At 44.1% G+C, this 21598-nt stretch overlaps 5 protein-coding genes across 5 annotated transcripts; 4 read left to right on the top strand and 1 right to left on the bottom strand.

The window, feature by feature from the left end:
* Positions 1-1324: 1324 nt before the first annotated feature.
* SAMD00019534_047530 (hypothetical protein) lies at positions 1325-7729 on the top strand (the record flags this gene model as incomplete). The annotated part of the gene is made up of 4 exons (XM_012900243.1): positions 1325-2759; positions 2823-6306; positions 6390-6491; positions 6559-7729. The coding sequence occupies 4 exons, from the start codon at positions 1325-1327 to the stop codon at positions 7727-7729; spliced, it is 6192 nt and encodes a 2063-aa protein (XP_012755697.1).
* A 367-nt stretch (positions 7730-8096) lies between these two features.
* On the top strand, positions 8097-9889 carry SAMD00019534_047520 (hypothetical protein; the record flags this gene model as incomplete). The annotated part of the gene is made up of 4 exons (XM_012900242.1): positions 8097-8183; positions 8274-8503; positions 8576-8975; positions 9047-9889. 4 exons carry the CDS (start codon positions 8097-8099, stop codon positions 9887-9889), a joined length of 1560 nt encoding a protein of 519 aa, XP_012755696.1.
* A 188-nt stretch (positions 9890-10077) lies between these two features.
* SAMD00019534_047510 (hypothetical protein) lies at positions 10078-12877 on the top strand (the record flags this gene model as incomplete). The annotated part of the gene is made up of 5 exons (XM_012900241.1): positions 10078-11323; positions 11420-11883; positions 11952-12121; positions 12198-12422; positions 12517-12877. The coding sequence occupies 5 exons, from the start codon at positions 10078-10080 to the stop codon at positions 12875-12877; spliced, it is 2466 nt and encodes an 821-aa protein (XP_012755695.1).
* Positions 12878-13025: 148 nt separating this feature from the next.
* On the top strand, positions 13026-14976 carry SAMD00019534_047500 (hypothetical protein; the record flags this gene model as incomplete). The annotated part of the gene is made up of 2 exons (XM_012900240.1): positions 13026-13236; positions 13304-14976. The coding sequence occupies 2 exons, from the start codon at positions 13026-13028 to the stop codon at positions 14974-14976; spliced, it is 1884 nt and encodes a 627-aa protein (XP_012755694.1).
* Positions 14977-15410: 434 nt separating this feature from the next.
* On the bottom strand, positions 15411-17279 carry SAMD00019534_047490 (hypothetical protein; the record flags this gene model as incomplete). The annotated part of the gene is made up of 3 exons (XM_012900239.1): positions 15411-16124; positions 16200-16889; positions 16968-17279. The coding sequence occupies 3 exons, from the start codon at positions 17277-17279 to the stop codon at positions 15411-15413; spliced, it is 1716 nt and encodes a 571-aa protein (XP_012755693.1).
* Between the last annotated feature and the right edge of the window lie 4319 nt (positions 17280-21598).

The following is a 21598-nucleotide window of genomic DNA, read 5'->3' as shown; positions in this document are numbered from 1 at the left end:
GAATGAATAAGATGGATATACATACTTGTTGTTTCAAGGTCGTATGAAGCCAGATATTGTAGTTTCTTCTTGATCTCTTCTTGGATGGTGGCGGGCTGTTCAACTTGTTCATAACCCTTGGATGACTTGTTTGAAATGATGAAGCCAGTGTCTTGATCAGCATTGTTGTCATCATAATGTGTGAGTATGTCACTTGATCGTCCATATTCATCAAACTTGTCATATTGTGACTTCTTCTTGGCGCCAGCCAATGTCTGTTCTCGCTTCTCCTTCTCGGCCAATGCCACATCGACCAACATATCATCGTCATCGTCCAACACTGATGAATCCTTTAAGATGAGTACATGCTCTGATCCATCACCAAAGTGCTTTAGTTGATTGGCCACCTTGATGCCTGCCAAATCACCAGTGCCATATCCTTCGCCAGCCGCCTGTTTCCTCCTGCCAGTGGCAGAAGTATTAACCTTTGTCTTCTTCTCGCTCTGACTCTGTCTTGATCTATTCACCCAACTTGATACATCCTCTTCAACGCCATTATCATCATCAAGCAACTGTTCAGCGATTGACTTTCCAACAGGTGTTGTCTCTCTCTTTTGTTTTAATCTTTAATATGATTGAGTGGATGTTAGTTTGATTGATCGATTGAATGTGATTGAGTGTGTGACATTATAAGTACATACTTTCTAATTGTATCAGATATATCATCTGTTTGTTTCTGTTTGTTATCATTATCTTGTCTTGAAGATGCCGATGATGAGGTGGAGGATGAGGCAGAGGGTGGCTTGTCAATCGTCAATGGTTTAAGACCCATTGATATCCTAATCTTGTTTGTCTCCTCAATAGACATCTCTGTTATAACTTTATTTGGTCTTGTATCACTCATCTTATTATTAGTTAGTTATTAATAGTTATCTGTTTGTTTGAAAGTGATGTGACATAAGTCGCGAAAAGGTGTTTGTTTCGTGTTCATGAATGAATGATTCAAACAATGCATTCAAGAATATTCAAGATAATTGAGTGATCAGGGAATGTCAAGTTGAGGGACAGAAATAATGAAGGTTTATCCAAACCAAACACATAACTATTTGGAGAGTATATGGTAGATACTCGTCAATCTAAATTATATTAATATTAGTACAAGTATTAATTATTGTACTTTGTTTGAAGTTGTAGTTTGTAGTTTGATTGATTGACAGAAACTTGAAAAAAGGTGGTCTTGGTCAATGAAACATCTCATTTTTAGATTCCCACTCATCGAAAGTGAAGATAGAGAGATAGTGATAGAGATAGAGTGATAATTAGTAATTAGTAATATGAATTAGACATGAGTAACAAACCAAATAAACAACAGACTCCAGTTACATCGACAAAGACAACGACACCAACACCTCCAACTACACAAACACAAATACCAGCAACACAACCATCACAATATGTTGAGTTCCTAAGGAATCAACTCAATAAGAAGAAGGAACAACGTACCTCATCGACATCATCATCATCATCAACAGCAGCTACATCATCAACAGCGGCTACATCAGCGAGCAAAGACAACAACAACAATGAGAGCAATGGCAGTCGCACACATATAGTGCCACCAACAACAACAGCACAGACAACACAGACAACGTCAACATCATCACCATCGCCAGCGACTATAAACATATCATTGCCAACTAAACAAAAGTCCTCATCATCTTTACACTCCCCATCAACAACACAGCGATCATCGTCTTCAATATCAGGGTCATCAAGTCAGAAAGAGAACAGCAGTAGTACTAGCAATAGCAATGGCACTGGCACTGGCACTGGATCATCATCACAGTCATCACAATCATCACAGTCGTCTCAACAACATAGGTCATCTAGTGTGTTATCGAATAGTGCAGCGGATGTGATTGTGATCATTGATGACATGGAGTCACCTCCTGTATCGCCACGACCTTCATCAAAGAGTAAATCAACAACATCTACATCTACATCGAATACATCCACTTCAAAGACGACTCCAGCTCCAACAACAACAACAACAACAACAACAACGACGGCAAAATCAAAGGATACAGCAGCTGCTCCAACAACCAACACAGCACCAAAGTCGACCGATACCAACAACAACAACAACATTGCTAAAGATAAGAGCCCACTTACATCATCTCAAGAGAGGCCCAAGCTTCTTATTCCAATAGCAGATCTCAAGTCCTCCTCTGAGGACATGCCAACACCCGCCTCTTTGTCCAAGACAATGAGCAGCCTTGCATCAATCCCAAGACCATCCTTCTCATTTGGTCAGTCATCTCTGCTCATACCCAAGGAGAAGCCCAAAGAGAAGCCAAGGGAGAAGGAGAAAGAGAAAGAGAAGGAGAAGGAAGATGTGCCAATGTTGGAGGAAGATGATGATGATGATGAGCCACCAAAGAAGACAGCAAGCAAGCCAGCACCAGCACTAGCACCAGCTCCAAAGGGACAACAAGATATACAACAGCAGCAGGTGCCCAAGACACCAACGACAAACAATGCAACTCCTATTACGACGCCAATATCAACACCTGTTGCTGTTAGTTCAGTCAACAATGTACATGATCTACTTCAGAAGTTGGGCTTGTTGCAGTATGAGTCTGTGCTGGCCGACGAGTGCATTGAGTACGAAGACCTGGCCGACCTCACCGACGAACAGATGAAGTCCATGGGCTTCAAGATAGGTCACATCAACAAGATCAGAAAGCAACTCGGTATCACCTACACATCATTATTATCATGTAAGTACATGATGTGGCAGGGCCTGGAGGTTGACCATTCACTAACATCACTATCCAACATAGCCAACATCAAAGAACTACTTCAATCGAATCTGAAGGAGTCTATTTACTCTGCAATTGTTGATATGCCTGGGCTTCAATCATTGTTCAACACACCAAACAAGTCTGTCTCTGAGGACAATCTGGCATCTCCAACGACAACGACAACATCGACATCAACAACAACGACACCATCATCAAAGCCAACATTGTCAATGGGCGATCTGAGGGATTCTCTCCCATCATCATCATCAACGACATCAACATCAACTACATCAACAACACCATCATCGTCAGCAACAACTACTATAGCGGATCAGACAGGTCCTCAGCGACCTTCTACGGTGGAGGTTATGGATATAGAGTCACCAAAGAAACATACAGTCGACAAGTCAGCTAAAGGTGGTGTGGATGTGGCTCACAGCGAAGATCTTCGTCATCAAGATGTGGCCGACGACAGAGATGATTACAACCCAATGGATGCAGGCGGATATCCAGAGTCAGATGTACAGAGTGTAGATGGCGGCGATGTTGACTCAAGCGACATGGAGGTGGATAAGGCAAAGAACGACAGTGCACAACCTCAAGAGAAGGAGAAGGAGAGGGTTAAGGAGAAAGAGAAAGAGAAGGAGAAGGACAAACCGACAGAGGAGACAAGTGCAAAGGTCACCGAGAAGGACAATGTTGATCATAGCGAGACAAAGACAAAGACAAAGAAGAAGACGACAGAGAAGAAGACAAAGTCCAAGGATGGTGAAGAGCCTGAGGAAGATGAAGAGGAGGATGAAGACAAGCAGAGGGAAGATGAGGTGGACGAAGCCGAGGATGAAGAGGAGGCGGATGAGGAAGACGACTCTGGCATTGATATGATGTCCGATGGAGAGAAGAAGCCCAAGACAAAGAAGAAGACAGCCGCGACAAAGCCATCGGGCACATCAAATGAACAAGAGGAACAAGAGGAGAAGGAACCAACGACAAAGAAGACAAAGAAGACAAGGAGGACAATGAAGAAGACAAAGACCAATGATGACGGCGAGGCATCTGACGAGGAGGAGGAGGAGGATTCAGATAGTGACTTTGGCGTGTGGGATGAGGAGTACAGGAAAAGAATAGAGGGCATGCGAGGTGGTCCGAGCATATCTGGACAGCTCTCCGGTGATGCCGCTGCATCGGTGATTGGCCCTGGATTCATATCTGGCTCAACATCATCAACAACGCCACTTCCCTCTGCCACATCAGGAGGTGGCAACAAGATGGGCCTCGAGGCAACAGAGGAGTTTTTGTTGGAGAAGTACAATGAGTGGAAGGAAGGAAACAACAGACTCAAGATCATCGCGCCTCACTACTGGGACAAGTATCGATCACGCATTCACATGATAGAGAGGGAGCTCAATGAGGCACGACACATCAAGCTCAATTGTTTCAATCGACTGTGGAATGATGGCTTCAGGAAAGAGGACTTCAAGCTGATCGAGCACCAGTTCCACGACTATTGGGAGAAGGAGTGGTTGAGGGATCTGCTCAAGCGCGACACTCGTCCACACTTTGACGATGTCATCATGCCTGATGAGTCCTCTGATGCGCAGGATGCCAGTGGCGATGCCGAGGCCAAGGCGGCCAGGCGTGCACAGAGGAAGAGCAAAAAGACAGACGGCGACAACAACGACAACGACATCAATCACGAAGATGACAGCATGAGTGAGAACGAGGAGTGGGACGATGACAATGACATCCTATCAAAGGCCACTGCAAAGAGGTCACCGACACGTGCCACTCCAGCTGTTGCACACTCCCCTGCCGCGACCACTGACGCAGCCACTACCACCACTGCTACATCACCTGCCTCCACGACGACTACGACAGCGGCAACAGCAACGGCAACGACCAAATCTCCAACTCTGCGATCACCCCCTCCTCCCAAGGCAAGCTCACTCAAGCCAGACTCTCTGGTGGACTACGACATGTGGGACATGCCCAACAAGAAGAGGAAGGCTGGAAGTGAGAATGCACCCAAGGCTGATGGTACTACAGACTCTCTTGAGAGTCCAAACTCACTCAGAAGATTGAAGAAGAGAGCAACCGACAATACTACAACAAAAGGTGATGAGAGTGACGACATCTTTGGAGACGACGAGATTGAACTTGGCAAGGAGGCAAAGAGCTCCACCACCAGCACCACCAGCACCACCAGCACCTCAACAAACAACAAGATGAGGAAGAAGAAGAAGAAGAAGCAAGTAGACTCAAACAGCAGCGATAGTGAGGGCGAGGATACGTTCTCCAAACCAAAGAAGAAGGCTGCTGCCAGCCAGTACTTTGAGGAGACATTGAGCGACATTGAGTTGGACAGCGACAGCAGTGATGATGGCGCAATGAACAACGGCTCACAGCTCACACCGTCAGACTACAGCACATCGGCAGAGTCTGGAAGCAGCGACAGCGAGAGTGGCAGTGGCAACAGTGACAGCGAGAGCGACGACTATTCGGGCACAGACGACTCGTCGTCGGCGTCATCATCGTCCTCGACCGATGAGGAGGACAACGCGGAGGACGCCGCTGCCAAGCTCAAGCTGAAGCCCAGGCCCATGTACGCCAAGCAGCCCGCCATCAAGAAGTATCCCGTCAAGAGGCAGACCAAGATGATCGATCTCAAGGAGGTCAAGGGCATCAACGACGTCAACGAGACTACGCTCAGGATGAGAAGGCGCGAGGAGAAGGTGTCGCACGAGATCCAAGAGATGCGTGAGAAGAACCGCGGCAAGATGGACAAGGAGTACATGGTCATCTTCCCCGGCCAGGACGAGTCGTCCAACATCCTGCTGCATCAGGACATTGCACTGTTGATGAAGCCGCATCAGATCAGCGGTGTGCGCTTCCTCTGGGACAACGTGGTGATCAAGAACATGGGCTGCATCCTGGCGCACTCGATGGGACTGGGCAAGTCGCTGCAGACCATCGCCTTCATCCATACGCACTCGCACTACCACAAGCACACCAAGTATCTTCTGATCGTGCCAGCCAACACCCTGTACAACTGGGTGAACGAGTTCCGCAAGTGGGTGCCGCCCGAGTCGCGCATCAACCTGTACTACCCGCGAGAACATCACATGGTCACGCGCGACATTGCCAAGTGGAAGGAGACTGGCGGCGTCTTCCTGTCCACCTACCAGTACTTCCTCAGTTTCTACCAGCAGGACGAGGAGAAGGGCTTCATCGCCAAGCGAAGCCAGGAGACCATCGAGCTGTTCAGCACGGACGTCGTGATCATTGACGAGGGCCACAAGATCAAGCAATCCAAGTCCAAGACCAACAACTTCCTCAGCAAGGTCACCACGCGCAAGCGTATCATCCTCACTGGCTATCCATTGCAGAACAACCTGAAGGAGTACTACACTATGATCAACTATGTGCGTCCACTGCATCTTGGTAGCGAGAAGGAGTTTGAAGAGCGATTCATTCGACCGATTGAGGCTGGTGCCAAGGCTGAGTCCTCTGAACAAGCTTTCCAGTATGTGGTAGTGTGCGCCAGACATGCGGATAACAATGCAGTCGCGACTAACATAACATCTCTCCTTCACACAATATCAACAGCCTCATGAGACAAAGGTTATTCGCACTTCAAAGTTTGATCAAGGACTTTGTCCAGCGTCTTGGTCCAGACATCTTGGAGAAGGAGTTGCCCAAGAAGATTGAGTAAGTGGCCGCGCCAGAGCGTGGCACGACTGATCAATCCACTAACACTTCATGTCAACATCAACAGGACAATCATCAATGTCAAGGGCACCACAGTTCAGTACAACTTGTTGAAGATACTTAGGGGCATGCACAAGAACATCATTGAAGAGTTTGAGATTGCTACACAGATTTGTAATCATCCCGATACACTTCTCGAGAAGAAGCCATTGGAGATCAAGAAGATCACGGAGAAGTCAAAGATCTCAGACTTGAAGAAGATCCTCTCGGAGAACATGCTGCCATGGCAGGACTGCTGCGAGAAGGAGGAGCTGGTTAAGCGCATCATCGACCTGCACGAGAAGCTGGTGCTGTCAGATAACAATCATTTCCCGCACGAGCTCGATCGCTACAACTACCGCAAGGGTATCGTTGAGAACTCCACCAAGATGGCCGTCTTCTTTGACTTGGTCGAGGAGTTTGTCAAGGCCAACGAGCGCATCGTCGCCTTCTCCTCGTCGATCCCCACGCTCAACCTCATGGAGTACTTCTTGCAGAAGCGCGAGTGGACCAAGAACTATGACTACTATCGTCTGGACGGCTCGACGCCGCCTCAGGACCGCCAGAAGCTGAGCGAGCGCTTCAACGACCCGACGTCTGAGTGCAAGTTGTTCCTCATCTCCACCAAGGCCGGCAGTCTGGGCATGAACCTGACTGGTGGCACGCGAGTCATCATGTTTGACATGCTCTGGAACCCCGTACACGAGCGCCAGGCCGTCTTCCGTTGCTTCCGTATCGGTCAGAACAAACCGGTCTACATCTACACCCTGGTGACGGCGGGCTCGATGGAGGAGATGGTCTACAGCAGGACAGTGTTCAAACAGAAGCTGGCCAAGCGTGCCATCGATCAGCAGACGCCCAAGCGACACATGCAGCAGGAGACCGCCCTGCCCGACGGATCGATCCCACCGCCAAACAAGGAAAACATCGACCACGCCCTCGCCACCACCAACGACGAGGTGCTCAAGAGAGTGTTGACGCGCAACTATGACAACCTCATCAACGTCAGCGACTATGTCAAACTGTTTGAACACGACTCTATAGGAAACCTCACCGAAGAGGAAGGAAAGGACGCCATCAGCAGTCTGCATCGCGAGATGGAGCAATCCAAGATGGCGCCACAGCGCGAGACTGCAGCCGAGCGTGGTCGTCGCTTCATCAACTTTGGCGCATCACTTACCAAGCCAACGCCAATGTAATTAGTCCATCCTAGTAGTAGTTCCAATGTCCATGCCAGCTGCGTGGATATTAGTGTACAGGTACACAACCAATGTCAATAAAGCGACTCATCCTTTCCAAGTTGTCTACTGATCAAACCCATAAATTGAATCTTCCAACTTACCACACTCACTCACTCAATCTCTTTGATTGGTTGATTGAACTGGCTCATCATCATTTAACTTCAACACTCTACATGTAATATATCTTTAAATATAACTGTATCACTCTCTAGTTATACATCTTTGAATGAATCGATCATTTGATAGTCATTAAGCAAACAGACAGTCTCATCAGGTACACAAGGCATCACCTACCCGTCACCACCCAACCAAGATAAAGCAAAGCATGAACAAATACAAGATAACCAAACAGCTTGGTGATGGCACCTTTGGTGATGTTCGCAAGGCAATCAACAAGCATACAATGGAAGTTGTATGTTCAATCAATCAATCAATCAGAATGAATGAATTAATGAACGAATGAACTAATGATCGGACGATCGGACGACAACGATGACAATAGGTAGCCATCAAGAGAATGAAGAAGCAGTATAAGTCTTGGGAAGAGTGTATGCAGTTGAGTGAGATTAATATACTTCAGAAGCTCAATCATCCAAACATTGTGAAGTTACTAGAGGTGATACGTGAGGAGGATGAACTATTCTTTGTCTTTGAATACCTCGACAGCAACCTCTACGAGAAGATAAAGGATCGCGAGAAGTATCTACCCGAGGGCAAGATAAGGAATATAATGTAAATGATCATTGGCGATGGCTACACTTGCTCGCTCATTCACTCACTCAATCATTACTCCATCAATCATAGATACCAAATATTACAGGCATTGGCTTATATGCATGACAGTGGCTACTTCCATAGAGATATGAAGCCAGAGAATATACTTATACTTAATGATACGATCAAGATTGCAGACTTTGGATTGGCCCGAGAGGTACAGGCCAAGCCACCTTACACTACATATGTGTCGACGCGATGGTACAGAGCACCAGAGGTGCTGTTGCGAGCTCAGACCTACAGCTCACAGATTGATATATGGGCGGTTGGGGCCATCATGGCCGAACTCTACAGTCTGAAACCTCTCTTCCCCGGCTCGAGCGAGATTGATCAACTCTTCAAGATTGGCGATGTCCTCGGCCCGCCCACCCTGGCCACATGGAGCGATGGCATCAAACTATCAAACAGCATGAACTTCAAGTTCCCCAATGTAAGTCCATCACGCCTGGATGACCCTGGAACTGGACCATCAAGCTAACCGATCAATCAATCAATCACCAGCTGGTCCCAACACACTTGTCCACACTGCTACAGAATGCGAATGAGGATGCTATCGACTTGATGTATGGCCTGCTTCAATATGATCCAATGAAGAGACCGACTGCCGCACAGGCATTGGCACACAGATACTTCCAGGTTACGATACCAGCATCAATCTTGTTAAGACCCAATCATGTAGAATACTCAAAGGCCAAACTTGGCCACAACAAAGAACTGGAGAGTGAGCATCTCTCACCAAAGACACATCACACTCCATCTCCAACGACCATACATCATCATCAACATCATCAATCACCGCAACATCTTGGACATGGACAAGGACATGGACAAAGACGCAAGTCTAATCCATATTTAAGGAATGCACGATACACAGCCAATGCCACTTTGGCATTGTCACCATCAAATGCTCCACTATTGTTAGTGGACCCTCAACAACAACAACAACAACAACAACAACTGATGGCACACTCTACACCAAAGTTGGTTAACAAACAGCAACAGCAACAGCAACAGCAACAACAACCTATTATTTCAAACATTGACAACAACAACAAAGCGATTGGAACCAGTGGCAACAACAATAATATAGCACTGGCAGCATCACCATCAAACAGACCACCACCAAAGTATAGTTCAGCACCTTACAACAACTATCCTATATATTTACCGCCAGGTGGAAAATCACTTCCAGGACCATTTCCACCGCCTCCATTTATGGGTGGTGTAGGTTCACAAACACTTTCAAACAACAGTAATAATAGTAGCAGTAATAGTAACAATAGTAATAATAGTAATAATAGTAGTAGTAGTAATAGTGTAGTTAGTACAACATCAAAACTATAAAGTTATTATAAATAATAAATAAATCAAAATTGTAAACAACAACAAAATGAACTTTCAAAGGGTTTTTCATATCCTTCCGATCCCTTTTGGAAAAGGGAACATAACAGTTGGATGGCACATGTCCAAGATACAAATATTTATATATTATTTATACATACATATACATATACAATCAAACAAGTTAACGAATGGACGCATCTGAACAACATAGTGAAGATAGTGTTGTCAACAATAACAATGATGACGAAGATATTACAAATCAAACATCGGCAACAACAAGATGTGATGTGATTGAACCAACAACAGTAGTCGAAGATGAAGTTGAACAACAAAAACAAGCTCCATCATTGGACAGTGACAACAATAATAATGATATGAATGGTCACTCTGTTGAGACTTCATCATCAATCAGTCCACAAACAAACACAGACGAGCAAGAAGAACAGCAACCAGAACAACCAATACCAGACAACAATAACATTAACAACAAGGAGGAGGAAGAGGTCAACAGAGATGATGATGTTGTTGTAGTTGATACACCAACAACAAACAGCGCACAAAATAACTCAATCAATCATGAAGATGATCAAGTGAAGGAGACAGCCTCACCTGAGATCATTCAACAACAATCTGTTACAGAGTCTGAGGGCCAACCTCAAACTACTGACGTCATCACCATCATTGCTGGGCCAGAGGCCGAACCTCAACAACAACAACAGCAAGAAGAGGATAAGGAGGTAGCCCAACCGCTGCTGCCACAACTAGAACACAACATTACGTTCGAGCCACAGCCCACTCTGCAAGAACCTATGGAGCAACAACAGTCTCAAATAATCATGCCCGTTGTCTCTCAGACAGTTGAAGAGAGGGTAGTCGAGGCACAACAGATACCAAACCAACAACAAGACTCTAGAAACGACGCGACCGCTGGTAGTGATCATACAACAGTAGTACAAGACGACAACATAGAAAACACACCACAAGACAACGATAACGACAACACAATCTCTGACATCATTGCACCACTGATCTCCAAGTTGCCCGAGGTCGATCACATCTTTGAACACTTCATCGTTGTTGGACTCTCGCCAAAGTCTCCGCCGCGAATCGGCACGCCACACAAGGTGGAGGTGCTATTCTCCTATCCACCGAACAAGCAGGCGCCACCCAAGGCACACGAGTTCTGCTTCCCCAATGGCATCTCACCATATTTGATCAAGAGGACACCATCGTGCTCCAGTCTCAATGAGCTGCTCTATGGACAACCGTACCTGCTCTCCTCCGAGTTCTTCTACACCTTCATGCTCACAGGCGAGTGTCCACTCTATGGCATCTGTCTGACCAAGCCTGAACTCCTAGGCACAACGCCCAACTTCTTCCACGATCAACCATCGCCACTAGAGCGCAGTCTAACATATATTGCTACACCAAGGAGTAAGTGATTGATTGAGTCCATGTGAGTGAGTGATGATGAAGTACCTCGTGCGACTAACCCAACCATTCATTCAATCAATCGATCAACCATTCAAGGCTACTGCTTCCTCTCCAAACATCCAATATTCAATGTACACTTTGATGCGCTGATGTACTTGTTGGCGCAAGATAGATTGATAACGATCACTCGCGAGCTAAGCTCCGCAGAGGAGTTTGAAACTAATGACCTTCAGCAACAACAACAACAACAACAAGCTCAACAACAGTCCACTCAAGCATCAGCGTCAACACCATCAACAACAACACCAGCGAACGAATCAACGACAGACACATCATCAACATCAACAGATTGTAACAATACTAATAATAATGATAACAATAACAATGATCAATCATCAAGACAAGTGAAGCTGCGAGAACAAGACTATAAGCATTTGGTGGATAAGAAGAACTTGTTGGATATCTTGGAGTTCTATCGATCATTGACATCGCCATCTCCTGGCCAAACACTCTCATTCTCCTTCCCTGGCGAAGCATACAAGAGGAACTACTTAATGCCAGTATGTCCGTCTATTCACTCGTTATCAATCAATCAATCAATCAATCACTGACACACCTGCACCAACAGATGGGCAAGACTAAGAACGAGGTATACTCAAAGACCATTGCTGATTGGGCGACGATTGGCCTGTTTATGCACTTGAGCCTGGAGAACATACTTAAGGTGCTGGGAGCAGTTCTACTCGAACAACGTGTTGTGTTCGTCTCTGATAACCTCTCATTGTTGTCATCAGCATGGTATGTTCAAGCCTCCAACCATCAATCCATCATGTTGTTGTCCAACATCCACTCACTGACACTCCCTCCTATCTAGCTTTGCCATGCAGTCATTCATCCATCCATTTGTTTGGCAAGGATTGTTCGTACCGATCATACCACAGGCGCTGATAGACTACTTGGAGGCACCGGTGCCTTTCATCGCAGGTGCACAGACACTCAAGAAGAAGAGCTTCGATGGACTGATCGTTGACTTTGCCCATGACAAGATATACTACAACCAATGCCGTCCGCCACCCTTCTTGCCCGAGTTTAAGAAGTTGTAAGTGTCCCCATCCTACTCCCCAATGTCCATCGATCACAAGCTCACCACTCCCCACCATTTGGATCTATTCCAATCACTCAATCAATCATAGACAAAAGAACCTTAGCAGTGATCAACAGATACTGTTGAATGAGAAGAATCATAATCCAATCAAGAATACACCGACTCAGATCGAGGCGATGAATAGGATCTACACGACGATACAACAATATATATGGTGGCTGGTCAAGAAGATTGAGAACAGCTTCCTGGTCACCGAGGAGATTGCCGCCGACAGTCTAAAGATCGAACAGCTAAAGAACAAGTTCCTGGCGACCGTATCCTCACACAACAAGGACTTTGTCAGCATGCTACTGGACACTCAGCACTTCTCACACTTCCTACATTCATCACTTGTTCAACAACCAACTGCCACCACTACTACAACTACTACAACTACTACTACAAGTTGAATGTAATACAAGGTCATTTCCATGATAATTAACAAACGGCGGTCATGTGATTGATTGATTGGGTGCAAAGTGGGGTGACGCGGATTGATCAATCTTCGTCTTTCATTTGACCTTTGAATACAGATATTTATTTAAAAGATAAGATAAGATGTTAGATACACTTGCACATACTATATTGAGACAAATAATTAAGTATATTAATGAAGAGAGTGCACTTGATGTAATATGTCTGTTGTTGACATCAAAGTCATTGTTCAACATCAAACACTTATTCAATCTAAACTTGAACACTCACAAGTTCAAGATCATCCAGCAGCAGGACAACCTGATCATACCTCAATTCAACAATATCTGGAATCGTAAGTTAACTCGGACTGGATCATCATGAATGGCACAACTGATTAACCACACCCATCATACATACAGAGGACTCTGTCGAGTGGAATAACTTGAAGTATCTGACATTGGACAATTCCTTCTTTGATTTTGAGGCACCTCCATTGAGCGTATCATTGCCACCTGCCCTGTTCATATTACTGCTTGAGGGCTTTAACGTCCCTATCGTACCTGGATCACTCCCCATCACACTCAAGGAGTTGTACTTGGGCGATGATTATAATCAACCACTTCAAGTTGGATCCCTACCTCCAAACCTAGATGTTCTAGAGTTTGGAAACAACTATCTCCAACCTATTGAAGTTGATATCCTACCCAACTCCATTGTCGACTTGTTCTTTGGGGATGCATTCGACATTGCCTTTCTTCCAGGATCTCTCCCGACATCACTTACTACCCTTCATCTGGGTTACTATTACAATCAACCAATGGAAAATGGTGTCCTGCCTCTGGGTCTGACACAGCTGGAGTTTGGAGTTGAATTCAACCAACCACTTGGTCGACATAACCTTCCATCAACCTTACAATCACTAGTACTTGGCCAAGGATATAAACTAACGTTTACTCCTGGATCCATGCCTGTCTCACTTACCTACATACATGGTGGTTTGCTATTCGATCAACCTCTAGTGCCCGGTGTCTTTGACAACCTAAAGACCCTGCACTTCGGCACCAATTTCAACATGCCATTGACCACTGGCAGTCTGCCACAGTCTATCAACACAATATTCCTTGGAGACTCTTTCAATCATGTCATACCAAGTGATACGTTTCCAAAATCACTTCAATCAATCAAGTTTGGATATCGCTACAACAAGGTGATTGCGCCAGGTGTCCTCCCACCAAACCTCATTGTGTTGATAATGGGCGTATGTTTCAATCAACCATTTGTACCAGGTTGTCTTCCTGCAACACTCAAGATACTGAATTTGGGCAGATCTGGTTTCAATCATACACTCACAGACAAGACATTGCCAGACTCACTTGATCATCTCAGATTGGGATCATGTTTCAATCAACATATTGTCACACTTCCACCAGCACTGACATATCTAAACATGTATCCAGCAAGAGATCAACATTTTACAACTGGTATCCTACCTTATAAATTGTTGACATTGAAGCTGAAACACTTGGACAAAGATCCATTACCAATGGTGTTGCCAGACTCTATCACTCACCTATACCTCGGTTCTCTATTCAATCAAACTATATCCACTGGACTTCCAGCTTCACTCAAATACCTCAGACTTGGACATAATTTCAATCAGGAAGTGTTCCCTGATCACCTTCCATCAGGCATCCAATCTTTAAAGATGGACAATATCCAGGCACAACTTCCAAAGTTCAAAGGTATCTTCAATAGTGTTGAACGTCTGGATATTGGCCTTGACCAGGATCAACAGATCTATTTGTGGATGATACCGCAACTCTTCCCAAATCTTGTTACAATGGCCGTCAATTTCAAGTTCAATCCTGCAAAGTTCCAACAGATACTTGGACTACTACCACAACTCAAACATCTAAAGAACATTGAACTGGAGCATAGTGGAAAGAAGGTACAAATACGTCTTGTGGACGATGTTCAACAAGTGGCAATATTCCTTGTTGATGACTTTGATGGATGGTTCGTCAACATCCAGGACCAAAGTTTGATCAAACTCTTGACAGAGACTTTCCCCAACCAACCTGATTACATCTAATAAATGGAATTGACAATACTTTTTAAGTTCATACATATACATCGTTCAATGTATTTATTACTGTTTGCTTGCTGATGATGTCAGGCTTATGAAGTCGTACTAGGAGTCCACAAGACTTTGATTGGTGGTGATGGTGTGTGTTGGTGATTGCTTGATTGATTGATTATTTGATTGATTGATTGATATTGATTAATTGATTGATTGAATAAATGATGAAGTTGACCTGGACGCGTCAATGTCGTTGAAGGCGCCACAGCGCCAAAGACAAAGGGTGGAAAAAGTATTGAGATGGGAGAGGGGAGAAGTAGAAGAAGGCTATTCAAAATGTGGTATACAACAGAGTGGATGAGCTCGGTGTTGTTGATGATGATGATGGTTGAGTGAGAGTGATTTGGTCCAGGCAGACGGGAGATATGTTTGGCGTTTCCAGCTAGTTATGCGGGAAACATGTCCAAAGGAGGAATGCCTTGAATGTGATCTTGGTACTTGCGCTTGATGCATTGCAACTCCTCGTGGTTGTATCGGTGCTGGATCCAAAGCTGTCGGACACACTGGATGAAAAAGGGATTGTCTACGTAGACTCGCGTGTAGTAGACCAGTGTGGAGGTCCAAGGGTTGCCAGTGGTCAACAGTGCCAGATAGACACAGGCGGCAGCAACAATCGATGGGAGGAAGGTGACCAGGTTGTAGTCGAGCAGAGAGAGCTCGCCATAGAAGTGTGCCAGCAGCGAGACGCGCGCATCAGCATTGGGACCGAGCGCGCGCAGATAGCGGCTGAGGAAGAACTTGACGGTGGGCGTCGTGAGGCAGAACTTGAGTGCGTGCAACACCTTGGCCTCGGCGTCCACCAAGCTGTCCATGGTGAAGTACTCGCCAGCCGACACAATGATGTCGTGCGACGAGGGTGGCTGCACCTCCTCGTACTTGAATGCCAGATACAAGCAGGCGGCGCCATAAAGCTGGAACTGATCCTTCTTGACGATGAACAATGACAAAAAGCGATCCAAATAGTTTGTTGCCATGAATATAGTCTCATTCTTCAAGCGATGCTCAAAGACGACATCCACCATCCAATCGATCACTTGAGCTCTCATGTGAGGTGTAATGTCTGTCTGACTTGCCATGTAATCCCTTGGTTGATACTTTAACTGTTTTGATTGATTGAGTGAGTGAGTGTGATGGGTGGGGATGGGATGATTCCAGGTGGATGATGGTACACATACTTGATTGATTCGACTATGATGATGGATTTCAGTTATATATTCTACGCAGTATATGGGATCGTCTACAACTTCCAGATCAATGTTGTCGTGGACAACAGAGTTCCACTCCTCGCCCCAGAGATGGTGTGAGACCATCCTGTGGAAGTCGTGCATCTCCAATGGTCTATAAAGTTGTAGTTGTTGTTGTTGCAGTTGTTGTTGTTGTTGCTGCTGCTGTTGTTGTTGTTGCTGCTGCAGTCTTAATTGGTGTGCTTGTTGTTGTTGTTGCTGCACCATGTGGAGTTGTTGTTGTTGCTGTTGCTGCTGCTGGAGTTGTTGTTGTTGTTGAAGTTGTTGGATACGTTGGTGTTGTGGTTGTTGGTTCTGTGGACGAGCCAACACTGATGAATGTGTCGATACTATTATATTAGGTGTAAGTGTTGGTACTTGTTGTTGTTGATGTTGTTGTTGTTGCATCCTATTGTTGATGTTGATGTTACCCCTGATCATAGTACTCTGAGTGATCAGTGTACTATGTGTGATCTGTTGAGGCTTCTGTTGTGGCACTTGTTGTCTATTATTATTATTGATCATATTCTCTGGCATGTTCTCTGCCAATCCATTGGAAAGGTGCTTAACCTGATCCACATGGATGGTCTTTGAGGCCAAAGGACGCTGGTTCTCCTGGTTATTATTCTCATTGTCCATTGTCTATTTGATTGATGTAAATGAGTAAGTGAGTGGAATGATTCCAGATTGAATGATTGAATGAATGAATGGAAGACATACCTGATTGGAGTTCTTTGGAGATTGTTGCAGATGCTGCTTTTGAGACGTGTGTTGTTGTTGTTGCTGTTGCTGCTTGATGGTTTGGAAGGTGGTTGGCTTGTTTGTGACGTCACCGAGAGCGACTCTCTTGATGGTATATTTGTTCTCCTCTTCGGTCGATGGAGAGCCTCTCTTTATAAGCTTCTGATCCGATATCTTGTCCAATACTTTCTTTGACATGTTTGCTTTGGTAATGTTAATTGGCATTGACATGGACATGGACATGGACATTGGCATGGACATTGTAATTGACAAAGTAGGTGATGATGCCATTATTATTATTATTGTTTGATTGATTGATTAAGGTAGTATGGTAATTAGTATATTTATATTATATATATTATATGTACAAGGTTGATTGAATGGATGATGGTTGGAAATAAATAAATAATAGAGTTGATTGATTGGATGGATGAATGAAAGGAATGAAAGGGAATGAAAGGGAATGAAAGGAGGGAAAGTAGTTGGTATAGCAATATAGTAATTGGGTGTGGACCAAGGATAGCCAACGATAGCTGTTCAGCCAGTCAGTCAGACAGAGAAGAGAAGGTCAATGTGAACTTGATCGATTGATTGTTGGGCAATGGGCAAGTAGCAACTTATAAGTTGTTGTTGTTGTTGATTAAATATGTTATTGTTGTTGTTGTTCACGTGATGTGAGAGTGAGAGAGCGATGTTGTTGTTGTAGTTTGTGTTGGAGATATTCACCGCAGTGGCACAAGTGTAGTGATGTTGATGATGATGATGATGTTGTTATAAAGAATAGAATTGAGGCTGGGCCAGACAACAACAACAACAACAAGTATAGTATAGTATAGTATATATATGTATGATGAATGAATGGATTGTAATGTTGAGAATGAGTGTGTATGCAGATGTTGACGGCCAGGGTTATCCGTCGTTGTTGTTGTTTGCTTGGTTGTTTGGGCTTGAATGAAGTGAAGTGTTGATGAAGTTATCGTTGGTAACAACAGGGCTCGCCTCCACTTTGTAAGAGGGAGTGTTCACCTGACTGAGACTGGCACTACCTTCAATCTACAACAACAATCAATCAATCAATCAAACTAAACAAAACAAACAACAAACAAACAACTTTGTTGGGTGAGTGAGTGAGTGTGAGAGTGATGATGTTGAGGCCAATCATCAATAGTAATAGTCGATATTTACAATGCAAGCATGGGTCCTTCCTGGCACACCGTATTACAACTTCATAAACAAATGGTATTGGTAATTAATGACAGTAGTAGTGGAGTGGAGTGCGACAGGACTGCCTGACTGCCTCTATTCAATGAGTGATTGATTGTGTTGATGGAGAATGAATGGATGAATGAATGAAGGGGTGTTGGGGTTCGCGCGGGGTGATGATCAAATACACTTTGAATTATCAAAGTTGTGTGTGTGTGTGTGTGTGAGGGGTGGGCCAAAGCCCGAGTGCCCAGACCCCATGTTGCTGATGAACAACAACGAGTTGTGCCTCCATACAATCAATGATACACTGGGTGATGTGTATATTGATAGTTGGAGAATCATTTCCCCACTATACGCATTGTGTTTGATCAAGGCTGGGGAATCATTCGACGAGGCAAGGCACACCACTCAATAATAATATATGTTATATTGTGTATGATGATGTGATATACGTGTGTGTGTGATGCAAACAAGTTGATCAAATGTACATCTTATCCAATTGTAAATTGAATTGATGGTTGGTGGATGGATGGATGTTTGGATGGACCTTTGTAAAAAAGGTTTGATTTGATGATGGTATTGACAAGTGCTGCTTAATTTGCAACCTAATCAAAAGTGATGTAATGTTGTCTTTTGATCTGATCTTGTTATTGTATATATGTATGTGTATGTGATCATTTGATATTGGTATAAGGGTGGTATGAAAGGGGGTCTTGAGAATGGGGGCAGACAGACAGATAGATAGAGATTATAGATTGATGGAGATTGAACAAATGGTACATCTTCACATGGTGGTGATGATAATTTACCTCCAACAACTATTGGTTCGCCAATGACAAGCATATTATTATTATAATAATATAAGTTTATAAATAATATATATAGTAATAATACAAATGTAGTTATACAGGTATGTAGTTATTGTTCGGGATAAACAATGATGGTTGGTTGGTTGGTGAAGTTGATGTTGAGTTTGTTGTTGTTGTTGTCCAAGCGAAGCGGGGCTACACGGCAGTTGACAACCGAGTTATGTGAGCGACATGAGTTTGCAAAAAAAAAAAAAGGTGGCTGTCACATGTCATTGAGAAATCAGCTGATGAAGATCACGTGATTGCGTGTTGTCAGCTGATTTTGGTGATTTGGGTTTGGATAAATCTAAAAAAACAAGGATATCCTTGTTGTTGTGGATGAGGGGGTGGATTCCGAGCGAGTGATGATGAGAGAGGCTCTGGATCTTGAAAGTGATTACATGTGCGGTGCGGGCACCTCTTGATAAATCCGGTTGGTTTGGCTGATTGGTTGATTGATTGGTTGGCTGGGGATGGGGATGGACAAAGCAACTTGCAAACAGAAGAACGATGTGATGGCGGAGGTGTACCTGGGACAAACAACAACGACAAAGGCCCAACAACAACAAAGTTGGGAGATTATATACAATCTGAATTTGTTGCCAAGTGGCGACGGCCGAATGTTATGTCACGTGAGGTGATGTTGTCTGGCGTGACGATCCTCTGCAGTTGAATGATGTGATGAGGCGTGGGATGGAATGTGTATTGTGAAGTAAAGTGGATGAATGAATGGATGGATAGATGGATGGATGTAATTACCTATGTATGAGCATCAACTGCAGCCCTGGTGGATGCAGGTTGGAAATGAATAATGATCTGTATGTATGTTTGGTCACCAGTTATTATACTTGTACCATTCAGTAACTGATCTGAAAATGTCTATTTGTATATATTATGATCTATGTATCTATGTATTATGTATTATATATTAAAAAGTAGGTATATATAGATAGGTGGATAATTGGATATTGGATATTGGATGTTGGATGTTGGATGTTGGATATTGGGAGTAACACTAAATTTTTGGTATCTGATTGAGTGTGGAGTGTGAGTGATTTGATTGATTGTGTGTGATGCGATTGATTGATTGACCGATCGAAGGATGAGGTTGGTATGAAAGGAAGGAAGGAAGGAAGGAAAAGAGGACAACCAAATCGTTTGGATGCCAGCAAAAGGAAAAGGAAGAGTAGAGTGATTGAGTGATTGATTGAGTGATTGATTGAAAAATAGTATATATGTAATAATACAACAGGCTATATATATTTATATATTTATGTTATGTATATAGATATATTGAGATATAGACTAGAATGCAATGATGTCCTGTTTGGTATGTATGAATGAATGAAAAGTGTGATGATTGATAATGGATGGATATATTGACAATATTGGTAGTGGAGTGGTGAACCGGGGGATGGCGCGCCAGGGGGTATGTATGTGTGTATGTGTATGTATGTAATAGGGCAAGGGCCTAGGCTTGCCTTGTTTCGCTGGATGATGTGTGAGTGGTAGGTATGCACTGGCGGGAGGATATGTGTTTATTACAACAACAACAGCAAAAGGACGACGAGGACAGATAGATAGATAGTATCGTAGTCATTGTTAAAATAAAAGGGAACAACAGCACCACAAGTGGAGGAGGCGGGACTCGCCTAGGGTGTACTGATGGGCACGCATTTGAGTGATTGTCGTGTGTGGTATGTGTGTGAGTGAGCGTGATTGATTTTTTGTGTGTATGTGATGATCACACACACGACAGTACTGCGCTGAAGAGCACTCTGACAAATGAAGGCTGGATGACCGCAAGGGGTGTGATCATCTCGAAATGCTGCCACATTAAGTGTATGTTGGGCTTGCTGGACCTAATCTAGGCGAAGGCACCAATCATCGATTTCATGCTTCTGGCACTGATCAAGCTGCAGTTCATTCATTCTTTACACTCAACCATGAATCTGGTCAACAAACACAAAACTGATGATGAAGGCGCGCCTTGCAAAAGTAAAGTACAGCAAGCAAAGTGAGTGTGTTGAGTGTCAGCTGATGCGGAATTGGATGGTGTTGGAGCATTCTACGAACGCTTTTGAAGATCTGATCACACACATTAATCAAATCCATTATCTGCATTAGCCTGTGTTGGTCCAAACACATCCATTCATTGACCATTTGTGTGGGTGGTCACCTGACTGACTGACATCATTCTGCAACAACAACAACTACACACATACACACAACAACACACACGATATTATTATTAGGTCCTAGACAGGGCCTGTCGGTCAGATGTTTATGAAAGTTATGAATGTTGACCTTTCAGCTAATCGAGGGGTGTGATTGTTTGATTGATTGGATGAATGAATGAATTGATTATCTCGCCACCATCTAAACCTTCCACATCATCCTCCACTAACAAACAACACTAAACTACAAATATCTATCTTTGTTCCAATCAATGGGCATATGTCTATCTCTATCAATCTAGGCCTTTCATTCATTTATTCATTCATTCATTCTATCAATCAATCATTTCAAACACACATTCATTCACTCAATCAATCA

This window comes from Acytostelium subglobosum (genome assembly GCF_000787575.1).
Source record: "Acytostelium subglobosum LB1 DNA, scaffold: scaffold8, whole genome shotgun sequence".
Lineage (NCBI taxonomy): Eukaryota > Evosea > Eumycetozoa > Acytosteliales > Acytosteliaceae > Acytostelium > Acytostelium subglobosum.
The sequence above is the reverse complement of the archived record's forward strand: the minus strand, read 5'-3'. Positions and strand labels throughout refer to the sequence as shown.